Source organism: Mytilus californianus, unplaced genomic scaffold (assembly GCF_021869535.1).
Source record: "Mytilus californianus isolate M0D057914Y unplaced genomic scaffold, xbMytCali1.0.p SCAF_6, whole genome shotgun sequence".
NCBI classification, from domain to species: domain Eukaryota; kingdom Metazoa; phylum Mollusca; class Bivalvia; order Mytilida; family Mytilidae; genus Mytilus; species Mytilus californianus.
This window is the reverse complement of record NW_026262712.1, coordinates 57,129,536-57,145,419: the sequence shown is the minus strand read 5'-3', so window position 1 is coordinate 57,145,419 and position 15,884 is coordinate 57,129,536. Positions and strand designations below refer to the sequence as shown.

At 31.6% G+C, this 15,884-nt stretch overlaps 3 protein-coding genes across 8 annotated transcripts in view; 1 reads left to right on the top strand and 2 right to left on the bottom strand.

Annotated features, from left to right (window-relative positions):
• The window catches only part of LOC127705685 (uncharacterized), a 17,431-nt gene extending 14,681 nt beyond the window's left edge, over positions 1-2,750 (bottom strand). Inside the window, exon 1 of the mRNA XM_052210036.1 lies at positions 2,702-2,750. The gene's annotated coding sequence lies outside the window, so the exon portion shown is untranslated. The remainder of the gene's footprint in view (positions 1-2,701) is intronic.
• Positions 1-15,884, top strand: part of LOC127705669 (PHD and RING finger domain-containing protein 1-like) — a 290,389-nt gene that overhangs the window by 252,317 nt on the left and 22,188 nt on the right. The gene's annotated exons all lie outside the window — the stretch shown is intronic.
• Positions 1-15,884, bottom strand: part of LOC127705684 (centromere protein F-like) — an 18,670-nt gene extending 2,786 nt beyond the window's left edge. Inside the window, exons 1-4 of one of the 6 annotated variants that reach the window (XM_052210032.1) lie at positions 15,807-15,864; positions 11,672-11,745; positions 11,196-11,326; positions 8,241-10,486 (exon numbers count right to left, since the gene is read on the bottom strand). In XM_052210032.1, coding sequence (XP_052065992.1) covers positions 8,793-9,800 — 1,008 coding nt within the window. In that variant the 5' untranslated portion in view covers positions 9,801-10,486; positions 11,196-11,326; positions 11,672-11,745; positions 15,807-15,864 and the 3' untranslated portion in view covers positions 8,241-8,792. Of the gene's footprint in view, positions 1-8,240; positions 10,487-11,195; positions 11,327-11,671; positions 11,746-15,151; positions 15,375-15,806 lie in introns of those variants that run through there. The other 5 variants (XM_052210028.1, XM_052210031.1, XM_052210033.1 and 2 more) reach the window with 5 other exon arrangements.

The following is a 15,884-nucleotide window of genomic DNA, read 5'->3' as shown; positions in this document are numbered from 1 at the left end:
TATTTTTAATTTTAGTTCATTTATATGTTTTGGAGTTTAGTATGACGTCCATTTTCACTGAACTAGTACACATTTTTGTTTAGGGGCCAGCTGAAGCCCGTCTTCGGGTGCGGGATTTTCTCGATGTGTTGAAGACCCATTGGTGGCCTTCGGCTGTTTTTTGCTCTTTGGTCGGGTTGTTGTCTCTTTGACACATTCCCCATTTCCATTCTCAATTTTATTTCGTTTGAATCCATGTCTTAATTCAATCTTTTAAATGCCACATATCTATGTAAAAGATGGAGAAATCTTGACAAATAATCCTGACTAACATTACGTATTAAGTTTATGTCTTCTTGTTCAATTTACGACTTTGCTCTTCTGTGAAGCACAACAAACGATATAAGAGTGTAGGATGGTTTGAATGCATGTTAACATTCCTTGAAACGGCCTTATAATGTGTATTAACAGACTTGATCCTAATGATTTTTTTTTCATCTGAAGAATAAGATAACTCCCCCCCCCCCCCACCCCCCAAAAAAAAATAAAATAATACAAACAACTACTAAGACATACAGACAATTTTTTGAAAAAGGCCCAAAAGATATAAGATAAGGTCAGTGCCTAAAAGAATTACTTTTTTTTTCTTATAGTTAAACTCGATACTGTCATATCTATTCATTGAATAACGAACAGGAATATACAATTTGGACCTTGGCTTTTAAATGTCAACTCCAAACCGTATGCTTGTCAATCCCTTGGATATCGATTTGATTTGAATGCAACTGGAGCAATTGGAAATCTGAATATCATAAATGTTTTATGTATATCTTTTCTTTTTATCTCAGAAAAAGGTTTGTGAAAACAGGAATATATATGAATTTATTGGACAACAACATGTCAACAACGCTAAATTGAAAAAAATAGTTATAGATTATAGGAATTTAAACCTATACGATGTTAAACGTTCATAATTTTGAAATTCTCCTCCAAAGTTTGTTTGAAAGGATCTGCAATCTTTTCTCAAATATCCGTTTTATTTGTGTCAGAACGAGCATGCCAATGAATTGGTCACGTATGTCTTTATTTACGTTCGTCTTATTCTCAAAGAGCAGTTACGAATAAAGGCTACATACAGTAAATATGTAAAAAAAATTAAAGCTTTCATTTCACGGTAAAACCCTATAAATCGAATAAAAAGTAGGCAACAAAGGTACTCAGTAATTAGTAAGAGATTTTAAAGTGATTAGAAAAGTCAAATGTAGAAAAGTGACCCATTTTACAACAAAACGACGTTGCCAATGGTTAACTATAGATAAAATCACAAAAGAATTCTGATTAAAAGGCACTCAAATGTAAAATTCTCTCAGGAATTATATTTTAAGAGCATAAGATTGCTTTCCTTCACATTTGGAAATATATCAGATCATTTCGATAAAAAAGCCAACAAAAAGTAATTTAAATGCATTATGGATTTTTCTTTTTTATTGAATCTTGAAAGTTCTAGTGACCTGCAGTGACGCTATAAATGAAAGCAGGTGTCGTAGATCATTGGAAGTATGTAAGCTTTGCTTTGCTGAGGGAGGAAAATTGTACTCAATTTACATAGATTATTAAAAAAAAGTTAAAATAGTTAAAATATAAAGTGATTCAAAACAACACAATTATAGATATTTCAAAATATGTACGTACATTAATTTTGTACAAAGATTATTTCACACTTTTCTGCCATAGTAGTGTTTGTATCCGCAATTTAAAAAAATATGTTATTCGTTATTTTGAATTATTTGAATAATATTAAACGGTGCTAATTAACTGCATAAATGAATAAAATAAATATATCATAAATAGAAGTAAAACCCGAACAAGGAATCAACACTATTCATGTTTAACCCCACAACATTCTGTATGGGCCTGTCCCAAATTAGGAACCTGCAATTCGTTTGTTGCTGTATATCATATTTGTATTTCGTTCATTGTTTTTTTTTTTGTTTTTTTACATAAATCAGGCCGTCAGTTTTTTTTTTTTTTAATTTTTTTACATTTGTCATTTTCGAGGCCTTTTATATAAGACTATGCGGTATTGTTTTTGCTCATTGTTGAAGAACGTGCAGTGACTTATAGATATTAACTTCTGTGTCATTTGGTCTCAGGTGGAGAGTTGTCTCATTGGTAATTATACCACATCTTCTTATTTTCATATGATACAGATACATTCCTTAATTCCAAATAATATCCAACGTTTTATGACTGCAAATTTCATAAATAAAACACTAGTCACTACTCATATTTTCATTTCAGTGCCAAAGTACTAAGCTACTCCAGCAAAGGTGTCAACCCAGTTGTTATAATATAATTAAACGGTTCCAATTATACTGGACATGATGCGCATTTAAGGAAAACATGTGCCTTCACTGAATTGCCATGAATATATCACTGACCGTAAGAAAAGAGATCACGGCGAAAGAGAAATATTATTCCTAATTTGTCTGTCATCTCTATTGGATCCATCCAAGTAAACAAGTCAGTACTTTGAATATTATTCTAAATGACATTGTATTTTACAAGTTTGAAAACGAAAGTAGGACAGAAGAAATATAAATAAACCTGACAATAGTACAAATATAATAAAATGAGCTGTTACAGATTGTCTGTATTCATTACTATCACACCATGCAAAAAAAACATTCGTTTTTCAAATTTCTTCCTTAGAAATACATACCATGGAACAATAGTAGTTGCTAATCGGAAAGGGTGTGATTGTCCCAGCATGCAATATTTGTTCAAATATAGATAATATTTATAAATCTATAAATGGCGGCAATTTTGAAATGGGTATTGTGGCAAATTACAAAATCCTGTAAATTTCAGCATTAGTGTGAGACAGACAACACCAAGACACACTGACAAACATTTTCATATTTTTTCCTGAACATATTAACAGTTTAATTTTAATAATGTAACAATGCTCATCACGTAAGTACACTTTTATTTTTTAAGTATAAAATACACTGCGAATTTGATAAAATATCGGGCTTTATATATACTTAAATGATCTCGTGCTATAAAACTTTAAAGTCGATTGTGGATTAAAGCATCTAAAGTAAATAACTATAAACAGGAGGAGAAGACACCAACTGGGAGGAAGGGAGTGTGTGGGTTGGTGGTAATGAAACTAAATATATTTTGCGAAGTAATAAAATGACCAACTCAACATGAATCAGCATAAACTCCACCGAAACAAACCGGGGGTGATCTCAGGTGCTCCGGAAGGCCAGCAGTTGCTGTCCCTAAAGAAAATTCAAAACTGTAATTAGTATTAAACTATGTTGAGAGGCGTCAAATATAATGATAACTGCATAATTTCATTAATAGATTTTTGTAAACGTTTCCGATTCAATTGCAGTATATTTAAAAAATCATGATTGATTGATTGATTGATTGTTGGTTGCTTTACATCCAATTAAAATAAAATCATCTATATTCAGTAAGATCTGATTTCACATTTTCTTGGTTCACATACAGGAAATAAAGCATATACGTTTTTATTTAACATGTGTTTAAGTGTGTAACATTAAAAGTAAGTAAAATAAGAAAACAAATGAAAATTCAATTACCAATAAATGTTGCAGACAATAACTATTTTTCTTAATAGATATAAGAAGATGTGGTATGAGTGCCAATAAGACAACTCTCCATCCATCCATTCAGTATGAAAAGCATGGTGTAGAACGGCAACAAACCGTTAGTTGATATCAAAGGATTATTGTATTTTTATTTTCTGATTACCTTTAGAGATGAACAAACATTTTTTACGCATACTCATATCTTCTTAATAGTTCCGTTGGTTGATAACGTTTGATTTTGTCAGTTTTTATGGACTTTCCCTTTTTGAATTTACCTTGGAGTTCGGTATCGTTTTTAATACGTTTGTACCATTAAAACATTGATCAACCACAGCTTCCTGAGATAATGTCCGGAACTTTATAGAATGATACAAAATAATATACCGATCAATGCAATTTTTATTATGTTATGAAATGATTTTCATAACACCAGAAATATGGATATATCATTCGTATTGATGGATAATAAGGTCATAGGCAATTATACCGCAATATGTAACATTTACTTATCTATATAATATACGTCCTATCAAAAATATACCACGATGCTGGGTGTTGAAATTACCGGACTTGAGTATTATAACTTTGTATCAAACTTATTGCGTTTTGCTCCTTTTGACAAAGTTGGCACCAAGTGAAAAGTACTGTTACTTTCATTTTTTGCTACCTTAACCTGAACATTTTTAAGCAAACACCAATTTATTATCTAAGACAAAAACAAAATCATTCAATTTGAGAAAAACATCACATTATCTTATCACTCGACCATGGGAAATGCAAATTTAGAAATTATACACATACATACTGTCACCATGGTCACAGAAAGGGAAAAAGGATCACCAAAAATTTTTTATAACATTTCGATGAAGATATACTCATTTAAAAAAAACCTCCAGAACTCGTCGTAGAAATTCCGCGAAAAAATAATCGGAACTGATTTTTAATATCTTCTAAGATATTGTCGATGTAAACATTTAACGAAAATTCATAAATATCCTATTAGAAATGAAGGCATGAAAAGACTTAAATTTTCGAATCTTAAGATATCATTACCTTTATTTAAGGTGATCAGTACTGATTTTCAAACTCCTAGTTACTAAGAGAAAGCTAACGATACTGATTTCTATATTACATGTAATGAAATTTCTATTGGGTATTGTTTCTACAAACATAACTGATATGTGCTTATTATCAAACTATCTCAAAATATTGTCTGTTTCAACCTTTGATATACATTACACTCCGAAGATAATTTTTAGGCGTTTCATAGATAACAATAGTCGGTCAGGCGAATAAAAAGCATTTTCATTTTTGTGCTCCCCCAGCGAGATATTATCGTCAGAATTATTGGTCCTGCTTATATGTTACTGGTTAAAAAAATGTCGTATTATTTATTTTTTTTATGTTCATTTCATTAATTCAATGATAATTTATCATTTAGTGGCAAACAGTTCATGCATGTTCAGAACAGCTTTTAAATACTGTCGATAACATACATATACACAATTATCTGAGGTTGAACGTAGATGCAATTTTAACATTTTATTTTAATAAATCGATAAAAGTATAACTTACAAAAGGACCAGATCCGGAATAATTGAAAGTTTTTTGTCAAACTTTTATACGCTTATGATTTGATTTACAGGAAAAGTCATATTTAGGATGTTTGAATCATATAAAACCTCTTCGACAAAAAAATATATGTCTGTGTTTGGCAGAACATAAATGAATGTCTTAAAAAGTATGTATACATTTTTTTATCACGACTAAGCTAACTTGCTATCACAATTAAATAACTCAATATAACGATTAGTTACTTGTTATAACGATTAGTAAACGTTATAACGACTTAATAATAATGTTCAACTACATGGACTAAGATAGCTCGTTATTACGACTAAACTAAACAAATATCAAGACTTAAATAACTCATTATAACGATTTAGGTAATTAATCTTGAGTAAACTTAGTCGTTATAACGAGTTAGCGAAGTCATGATGATGAGTTAGATAAATCTTGATAACGAGTTAGCTATATCGTTATAACGAGTAACTGAGTAGTTATAACGAATAAGCTAAGTTTTTTCTTTTTACCTTCTTGCAGACATTTTTGTTCATAAAATGTATAAACACCATGTTTATTTTATTTTTAAGAATTATACTATTGACACGTACCGATTGTTTAAGAAGTTGACAGTAATATCCTGTAGATTTAAGCAAAATACATTTGCCGATTCATTACTGCATGATGTCTAACTCTGTTTTGCTATATCATCGGATTGTGACAGGAGTTACGTGATTGCTGTTTAGAGAAAATGGAAATATTGACCATTCCGATGCACCCGAGTTCATCACCAGTATTTGTGGGACTCATATCAACCCCTCTTTATTTCCTTGTGCAGTTCTTCGTTGTCTTATGTTTTTATTTTTTTGTTTCTTTGAATTGTGTGTTTCTTAGTCTTCTTGGTATAGTGTAACTTATTTTCATTCTAAATATAATAAAACACAAACATACCTGCTTATTTTTGTATGAGGAAACTATGCAAATATTTAAACCGAGATTATTTTGGTTTTTGATTTATTATTTTTGGTCGTGAAAATCTTTTTATCTAGAAGGATCAATTTCTTAGATGTATCATTTACATCATGATCTAATTCACAAGTTACAATTTAGAAGCACAGATTTTTTTAATTTATGGTCCTTATTAGGAAATATTTTCACTGTAGTACATTTACGCAACGGAACAACTTTCGAAACAGGATATCAACATTTTTCGTATAGGGAATGTTTTATACCCTTTTTAATCAATTGGTTCAAAAATCTATATGTTTCGATTGATGTATGATTATATTATAGTATCTTATCTACGACATGTATCTCAGAAAAAAGATCAATTCAAATGGGGCCTCGAGGAACACTGAGGTTGAAGGTTTGAATCACGCAGGTTCGCAGGACTCCAATCTCAATTGATTTGGATTGTCAGTTTTCCTTCTGAAGGTCGGTGGTTCTCTCCGCTCACTAAGACTACCTCCACCTATAAAATACCTTGAAATAGCACAATAGTGCTGAAAGAGGCGTTAAAGAACAATCAATCAATCAATCAATCAATCCAAATTAGCTAACATTTGTATCCACAACAGACACAATTTAATGACTGGTAATGTCAGCTAGAAATGTTCTTTGACTCGTACTGTTTTTAGTACCATTTATTCGGCAATAATTTCAGAGTCATTGCCCTTTAAAATATATCAAATATTGCAACAGGCGACATCCCGAATTTTGTTATAGTTATATCATGAACATTTCTATTCGAGAGCAATGCTATTAAATTAAATTCGTAATCGAATATTCATACATTGCATTTATTTACCCGTAGACATCTGTCCACTGTTCAAAACTGAATGTTGATCTCTAGATATCATTTGCTTATTTGTTTTGCTGTGCTGCTGTCTCATTAACTTATACCCCATGCCTCCTTTTATTCCATTTTTGTACAAGAATCTATTTCATATGAAATATTATTACAAACGCATATGAACTTCATGTATCGAGTTGAACTAGTATTCCTTTAATTTTCATTCAAGAATACAGTATGATAAGAAACTCGAAGCCATAATTAAGATTTCATTTTATTTGTAAATGAACAAGTCAAAACGTATTGCTGGCAAGTCGCAAATAAGTACAAAGTTCTTATTTCCAAATGACAGCACTAATTATCTGCTTCAAACGGTAGATTATGTTGGTATACGATAAAGACACGCACTGTGATGAAAATAAGCTGTAATAAGAACAATACCATTGAGGACGTCTAAAAAAAGAAAATGATAACGAGGGTTGGAATCCATGCCGAAACACCTGTGGATACTACAAATGAATAAAGACTGTCAGTTTTGTGTATAAACTTTTATGGGGAATATGTTGGTCAAAATACCATGTTCAAGTTCAAAACCTTTTTTTTTAAATACTTATTTTTTATATTCCGAGTTAAAATTTTCCACCAAAAAATGTTCCAGTGCATTAATATTTGAAAAGCAAGAAGATGCCCGCGAAATTGCGGTACAATTGGGCAAGTGTTGAAACAAAGAGTGTCAAGGGTGACTGTGTTTACTCATAAAAAGGGGGAGGATCACTTCGACACGTTCAACGCCCATTTCATTTTTGGACAGTTCTGCACCTGAGTAAAAAGGGTGGATGTCGTATAATGATACACTTACAATACAATACAGAATCCTTATAGGCCTAACTGTCCTTTTTTCTATCCTTTTTGGATTTCGCGGGCAGTACGTCAACTAAGCATGCGCGAAAGCGTATAAGACACGGATCGATAACGGTCTCCAAATTTGGATATTTTCTCCAAAATTGGCGTTTTCTGTGGAAAAAAGATTGTTTCAAAGACAAATTTAGGAAGTACAAAACACTACATTTATACGTCATATCACAAATATTTCCGACTTTGTATGGTTTCAGAGGAGTTGCGGCTCAATGAAATCGGTCTCTTCCTTTAGTAGTATAGATAAGTAAGTTAACTGTTGTGAATTAAACCAAATACGGTGAGGATTTCTAGAAAACTAAATTTGCAAAATAATTTTCATACTAGTATGTAAATATTTTGGCAACTAAACAAAGAGGACTGCATTTTGAGATCTGTTAAATTTATTTGATGCCATATAGACTCAGTTTTGTGCTCGGCATGTTGATTAGAACTCACCTGAGGTCTATTTAATTGGTTACATAACTTTCTTATTGCAATACAACCGATATGCCTTATTGCTCATATAATTTATACTCCTAAACAAACTTTTGTAAAACATTGTGTGTCACAAGGTCTGATTAATGTGCAATGAACTGGATTCTCATACAAAATCTTGAATTTAAAGTGTCAACTCTTAAAGGGTTTGAAGACATTTATATACATCCCGCTTTGCTACGTAAGAGAAATAGATCTAAAGTGTATGAAGACTGTAAGCAATACAACGTTACACATACATTAAAGATGTGCATATTTTATGACCAGTAATTGTTTTGTATAACTAAAAAACTGTTTTTCGAATATATGAACACATGATGCCTTGAATACTAGTAGTTGATTATAATAAAAATTACAAATACAAATACATCATTTTTTTCATTCTCATCCCCAAAATAATAAGATCACAAGGGCACCCAAATTTCAGTTTTGTTTTTAGTTTATTGTGAAACATCATACAAAAATGCATTTCCCCTCAAGTTTGATACTAATAACTTGTTTGTAACCAGATCATAGTGCAAAACAGAGGGAATTTTAAGACCTTCCTTTCCCGATAATATTTGTCTATGTCGTTGCCCGTCAGGGGAGATAACTATCACATTGCAAGAATCACGTCCAATCACATACACATTACCAGCATTGTCTACAGATATACCAAGTGGACACTTCAGCAAGCTTTCATCCTTGAATTTCCAATTTACTTGTCCTTGCATACTAGCGCATGTGACTATGTTCGTGCCTGGGTCTGTGAATATTATACTGTCAATGAATGTTGTTACATACGAACTATCACTTAGTTTTGAATTTGTAATTGGACTAACGGAATTATCACTCAAATTGATTTTCTTTAACCCTTTCCCTCTGCCACAATATATCAAGTTTTTATCCTTTAGTGCCAGGCCATCATTACTGGAGCCAACATGCATTGTTTTCGTGACTTTCTTTAATTTTATATCTGTTATTTTAATATGTGGTACGAAGAAAACAGAGGTTACAGCTACATTATTATCTTTTATATTAATGACATCAAAAGAATGTCCTGAATCAATTCTAAAGTCTTTCGATCCATCTTGATTGACTACTGTAACATAACCCGGATAGTAACAGCTGAACACCATTCTACCCTCAGGAAGTATTGTACAACCTCTAATATCTTCACTATACGTATTAACTGACTGAACCAACGTTAATCTTAAATTATCTATGGAATTTGCCTTTGGGAGTATAGGAATCATCAACTGGGCTTGTTTATCCATCTGCCTTACAAATGGAATATCATTTGGTTTCGTCTCTGTAACAACTTCTCCAAATCTATTAACATTGTTCACCAAATTCTTCAAATATGTGTCTATCTTACAAAAGAAACGAGTATGGCTCAGACTACAGCTTTTGTTTATTGATTGTATAAAGTCTTCTTTTGTAGCTACATCACGCTCGATTTGTTTCATAGTAAGAAACGTTTGCAGTTCAGAAGCGTGCTTCTTTATTTTTAGGTGGCTGGATTGAAACTCTTTGATTTCTTTCTCATTTTGCTCAACCGATTTCAGGAATTTGTGAATATTTTCATTTTCCTTATCAATGGTTAAGTTTAGTTCTTTTATTAACTTCTTCTGAAGTAATTCTAGATGACTGTAAATTGCTTCTCTAGCCTGTTGAATTTCGTTTTCAATTTGTCATTTATGTTCTTTTATTGAAAGAAAATTTTTCTTCTCGATTTTTCTTGACTCGTTGCATATAATCAACTATATTGGAAAGATTAAGCTCGATGTCGTGGAAAGCGTCGGATGATTTGACGTTTTTGATGACGTCATCAATATCATCAAAATCTTTACATTCATTGTGTACTTCGACAACACATTTCTTACAACATGGACAGTCATGTTTTTTACAGAATATTTGGTACTTTTGGTTATGTTTTCTGCAAGACTGTGCAACTTTAAGAACTTCGGTTGGTAAGTTTTGGTAATCATCTATAGGCACGGTGTCATGGACACGTGTGGATTTGGAAATGCTGTGGTGTTCTTTGCAGTCGTCACAAAGACCTTCATCGCATTCGGAACACCAAACCACTGATGGTTTGGTGACATGTCGAAAATCACAGATACCACAGAATGACCAATTACTTGCCATTGTCCTAAAAGTAAATCCAATACAATTTAATATACTTGAATCTGTTACAACTGTTTTCAATTACAGGTCAACCAAATAACCCATCTCTGTAAGGAATTGATATCTCAAATAATCGTCACTACTATACTGCTCTGCAATCAACCATGTTGAGATTATATTTACAGCACTAGATCATTACATCAACAGTCCCAGATATTGAATCTCGACTCCATTCAACACACTTTATTTTTTTTACAAATAACATGTTTTAACAGAGCAAAGATTATTATACGTTAAGATTATTAAACAAAATAAACATTGCACAATAAAACACGTACAAGTTCAATATTTTGTTATTACCGACTTCATTCAATAAGTTTAGTGAATGATTGTGACTGAAAATACAATACAGCACACCAAACATGTTTTAAACCAGTACGATCTTGTAAACTACAGAACTGCCAATCTTTTTTCAGATGCAAATTTTTTAAAACTTTTTTTCAATATCTTTAAACAGATGGAGATAGTTAATCTTAGCTGACCTGACAGGATTAATTTCATGTCTTCCTGTACTATTTATGACTTTTTTCTTTATAAAGCACAACATATTTTGCCTTCGCATCAGCAAGTTGAATAATTTCAGTAACTGTACAATTCTTTGAAACAGTATAATATTGCGTATTAATGTTTGTGTGTAATTGTGTTTTGTTGTTTAATATATACCGCTTCCTTACCTTATTGTTTTTATCTACAGAATTTCGAGTTGATGGCATATCTCGGATACCTTCTGTTTAGTGCATAAACAACTTTATTGCACTCTGGATGAGTTTGCATATTGTATATACATCTGTCTATTGAGAAAGACCTATAGAAGAAGACAAATTCCTTTATAACAATTCATGATTGTACTAATTTACTGCTTAATATTTTGAATTTTATTTTCTGGTTTTCAAACGCAGTGACAATTAGGTCCAACGTGCCGGATGCTGAAATGTTTTACCTGTATTGAAAAAAATTCTGATTTGATATGCAGTAATGCACATGTTACTATAATAAGTAATATATTTATTCGATTACGTTGTATTTTGATTATTCGTTTCGCTGAGTTGCCGTCTAAGTGACGTATACGGCACATCTTTTATCAAAAAAATAAACATGTTTTCGCGGCGATACATAACATACTTAAACTTTATATTGTGTATAAACCTACCGGATCGTCAGATATGTCAACTGTTGTTACTGGAAGCTTTTACTTCAATTCTATTCAACCTTATCCGTGTTATCCTACAGATACAACTTATTTTATATTTAGTATACTTATATTAAATGTGAAGAATCGTACAGTCCATTTGCTTCTTCCTACATGCTCTGATATATTTATATATTTTTAGCAATACATGAAAACGTTTAATATTTCCACTTTCAATGAACGATTTATATTGACAATTGCAATACGATAAGTAAGATCAAAAGAGGTGACCTTTTTTGTTTGTCGCTTCTCCGTCTTCCTGATTCTATCAGGTAATGCTAGTTCTGTACCCAAAAGGTTGTATGTAAACTGTAGTTTGTTATCATCCCGAATGAGGATTTATTTTTGTGTAGGAGGGGAGTTATTCGAAAAATATTACTTCTTTTACTCCTAAAAGCCATAAATATGATAAAAAGTCAATTGGTCATGTTAATTATTCTATATTTATATTCAAAGTATGCGGGTTTTTTTTTTTTAAATAAACATCTTGAAGGATGGCTATACTTAAGATACTAAAGTATGGTATACGTAATCAATCTTTCTCCATAGTTTAATTTTTAAATTAACTTAAGTACCCGACTATACATGTCTTATGAAGGGGCATGGGCTTTTGTTTGGGACACACAATGTATTGAACTTAAATAAACAACCTGTTATGTTCAATAAGATGTGAGATAGGAAATCGTGTATGCTGTTTTAATTTTGTTGCTTACTTAAACAGAAACAAGCTATTTCATTACTTCTTTTTGAAACAACTGTAGTTTCCAGATATTTAGGATCAGGCGATATATTTATAAAAACAAGACGATGAATAGTCAGTGCATAAAAGTATTGGTTTAAACAGTTAAACTTGATACTGCCATATCTATACAATTGAATAACGACATATACATTTCGGATCTCTGCTTTGAAATGTCAACGCTTAACCGTATGCATGTCATAGGCAATTGGAAATCTAAAGATCAAAATGATTTTATCTATGTCTTTTCGAATGATTTTCACAGTATGTACATCGCCGTGATCCTCTTTTTTAATTTACCTTGGGGTTCGATATTTTTGTAATACTGTTTTATCCTTTTGTAAGAAAAATGGTTTGTTAAGACAGGAATATTTATTTTAATTGCATGGAGAGCAACATGTCAACAGCGCAGATTTAAAAAAAAAAAGGTATAGATTATAGGAAGTTAGAACTAGATAACGACAAACGTAAACAATTTCGGAATTCTACACAAAGGGGGTTTTAAAGATCTACAATCATTAATGAAATATCCGTTTTATTTGTATCAGAATGAGGATGATAATGAATTGATCATTTGTGTCTTTTTTACGTACGTCTTTTAACTAAAGAGCAGTTAGGAATAAGGGCTATATACAGTCACTATGTAAAATATTCAAAGCTCCCAATTCACTGTGAAACCCTATATATCGAATAAAAAATGTATGCAACAAAGGTTCTAAGGAATTAGTCATTGTATCATTTCGATTTAAGATTGGTTAGATAATTTGAATATAGAAAAGTATCCTTTTTTCACATAAACGACAAAGTCAATGGTTTACTATATTATATGTGAAATCGTAAAAGAACTTTGATAATAAGAAGGTTATAAAATGTAAAATTCTAGCAGGAATAATATTTTTAAGAGCATAAGATTGAATTTGGAAAAATGACAGGTCATCACCTATTGGAAACCAAAAAAAAAAAAACTATTTTTCGATAAAAAAGCCAACTTCAAGAAATGCTCAATAGATTTTTCATTTTTTTATGAATCTAGAAACCTTCAGTGAACTGCAATAAAGCTATGAATGCAAGTAGATGTCTTTGATCATGAGAAGTATAAAAGCCTTGCTTTGCTTAGGGAGGTTAAATTGTAGTCAATTTACATAAATTGTTAAAGTATAGATAATATAGTTAAAATATAAACTGATTCAAAACAAACACATTTTTAGATATATAAAATTTCCGTAGCAGTCTTAGTAACCTCGATTAAGAAAACAAAATATATTTTCATTTTTGAATTATGTAAATAATATTAAACGGAGCAAATTTACTGCAACAGATGCAAGCCTCGACATATGATGTATCTTCAGTGATGCTCGGGATCGAAGGAAACATATTTGTAAATGTAAATATAAGACCCATTACAACGTTGGAGAGATAATAAAAAAAAAAAAAAACAAAAAACAAAACAAAAATAGATAAAGAATAAATATATATTTAAATGAAATAGTAAAACTAAGACAAGGGATCAAAACTATGCATGATACAGACACATTCCTTAATTTCAAATGATTTCAACGTTTTATGACTGCTAATTTTGTTAGTAAAGCAACATCCGAATTTTTAATTCAGTGCTAAAGTACTACGCTACTCCAGCAAATATATCGACCCAGTGGTGATGATTACATTAAACTGTTCCAATTATACTGCATCTGCTGCGCATTTAAGAAAACATGTCTCTTCACTGATGCTGTAAATTTTCCGCGAGACTTAAAAAACACACAATATTTTATAATTAAACCAAACTAGGAAGAGGTATTTTCCCGTCATGAGTAAACACTATAATATTTAAATAGTATGTACACATACTGCCTATTTTAATAAGCAATCTGATGTTCAGTAGTTGTCGTTTGTTGATGTGGTTCATAAGTGTTTCTCGTTTTTTATATAGATTAGACCGTTGGTTTTTCCGTTTGAATGGTTTTACACTAGTAATTTTTGGGGCCCTTTATAGCTTGCTGTTCGGTGTGAGCCAAGGCTCCGTGTTGAAGACCGTATTTGACCTATATTGGTTTACTTTTATAAATTTTGACTTGGATGGAGAGTTGTCTCATTGGCACTCATACCACATCTTCTTATATCTATGTACACAGACAGAGCTGGTCTATATGACATGTACAGTGTGAAATGTGTGAATGTTAGATATTTTTTATGAGTTCTAACATCGGACTCGGACTTCTCTTAAACTGAGTTTTACTATGCGTATTGCTGTGTGTTTGTTTATTCTACATTGGCTAGATGTATAGGTTTCGGAGTTTAATGTGACGTCCATTTTCGCTGAACTAGTACACATTTTTGTTTTATAGGGGCCAGCTGCAGTCTGCCTCCGGGGGCGAGATGTTTCTCGCTGTCTTGAAAACCCTTTGGTGTCCTTGGGATATTTTCTGCTCTTTGGTCAGGTGTCGTCTCTTTGACACATTCCCCGTTTCCATTCTCAATTGTAATCTTGACTGATGCTGTAAACTATCCCCAAGACTCAAATGGCCATCGTAAGAACATACAGAATTCAATATTTTATGTTTAATCCGAACTGGGAAAGAGGCATTTTACTCTCATGACTGGCTATTTTTATAAGCATGTACACAGAGCTGATCCATATGGCAGTTTGAAATGTGTAAATGTTAGATATTTTTAATGAGATGAATTGTGCGGTGAATACCTACCATATTGATTGTTATCGCCCCGACTATGAAACTAATCATAAGAAACCAGATCCACGGCGAAATTGAAATCTCGTCCTTAATTCGACTGCCATCCCTTTTTTTTTTTTGGCTAATCCAAGTAAACAGTACGTCAGTACATTGATTACAAAATATATCACTTGTAAACATCATTGTTGTATATGATCACGAAAACGAAAGTAGGACACAAGAAATATAAATAAACCTGAATAATAATACAAATATAATTAAATGGGCTGTTACGATTTGTTTTAAGATTGTCATTAATAACTACTTCCATGCTGCCAAAAATTCTGAATTGATAAAATGTTACCTTAAAAAAATATATTTAACTTGAAATAACAGTAAACGAAAGGACGTGACTGTCCCTCAATGCAAAATTAGTTCAAATGGTAGGGTCATGGTAGGGTCATCCTAGAAAACACCCCGTCAGTACTTTCATTATTGTCTGTAAACGTCATTGTATTTAACCAGTTGAAAACGAAAGTAGAACACAATATAGATAAATATGACAATAGTACACATATAACTTTATGAGCTATAACGGATTGCCTTAAGTTTGTCATTGTTCATTTCTTTCACACCGTGCCAAAATAACTTTCATTTTTCAATTTTTACCTAAGGAATTCATACATACCCTGATATAATAGTAATTTGCTAATCGGAAAGGGTGTGATTATCCCAGCATACAATATTGGTTCAAATAAAAATGATA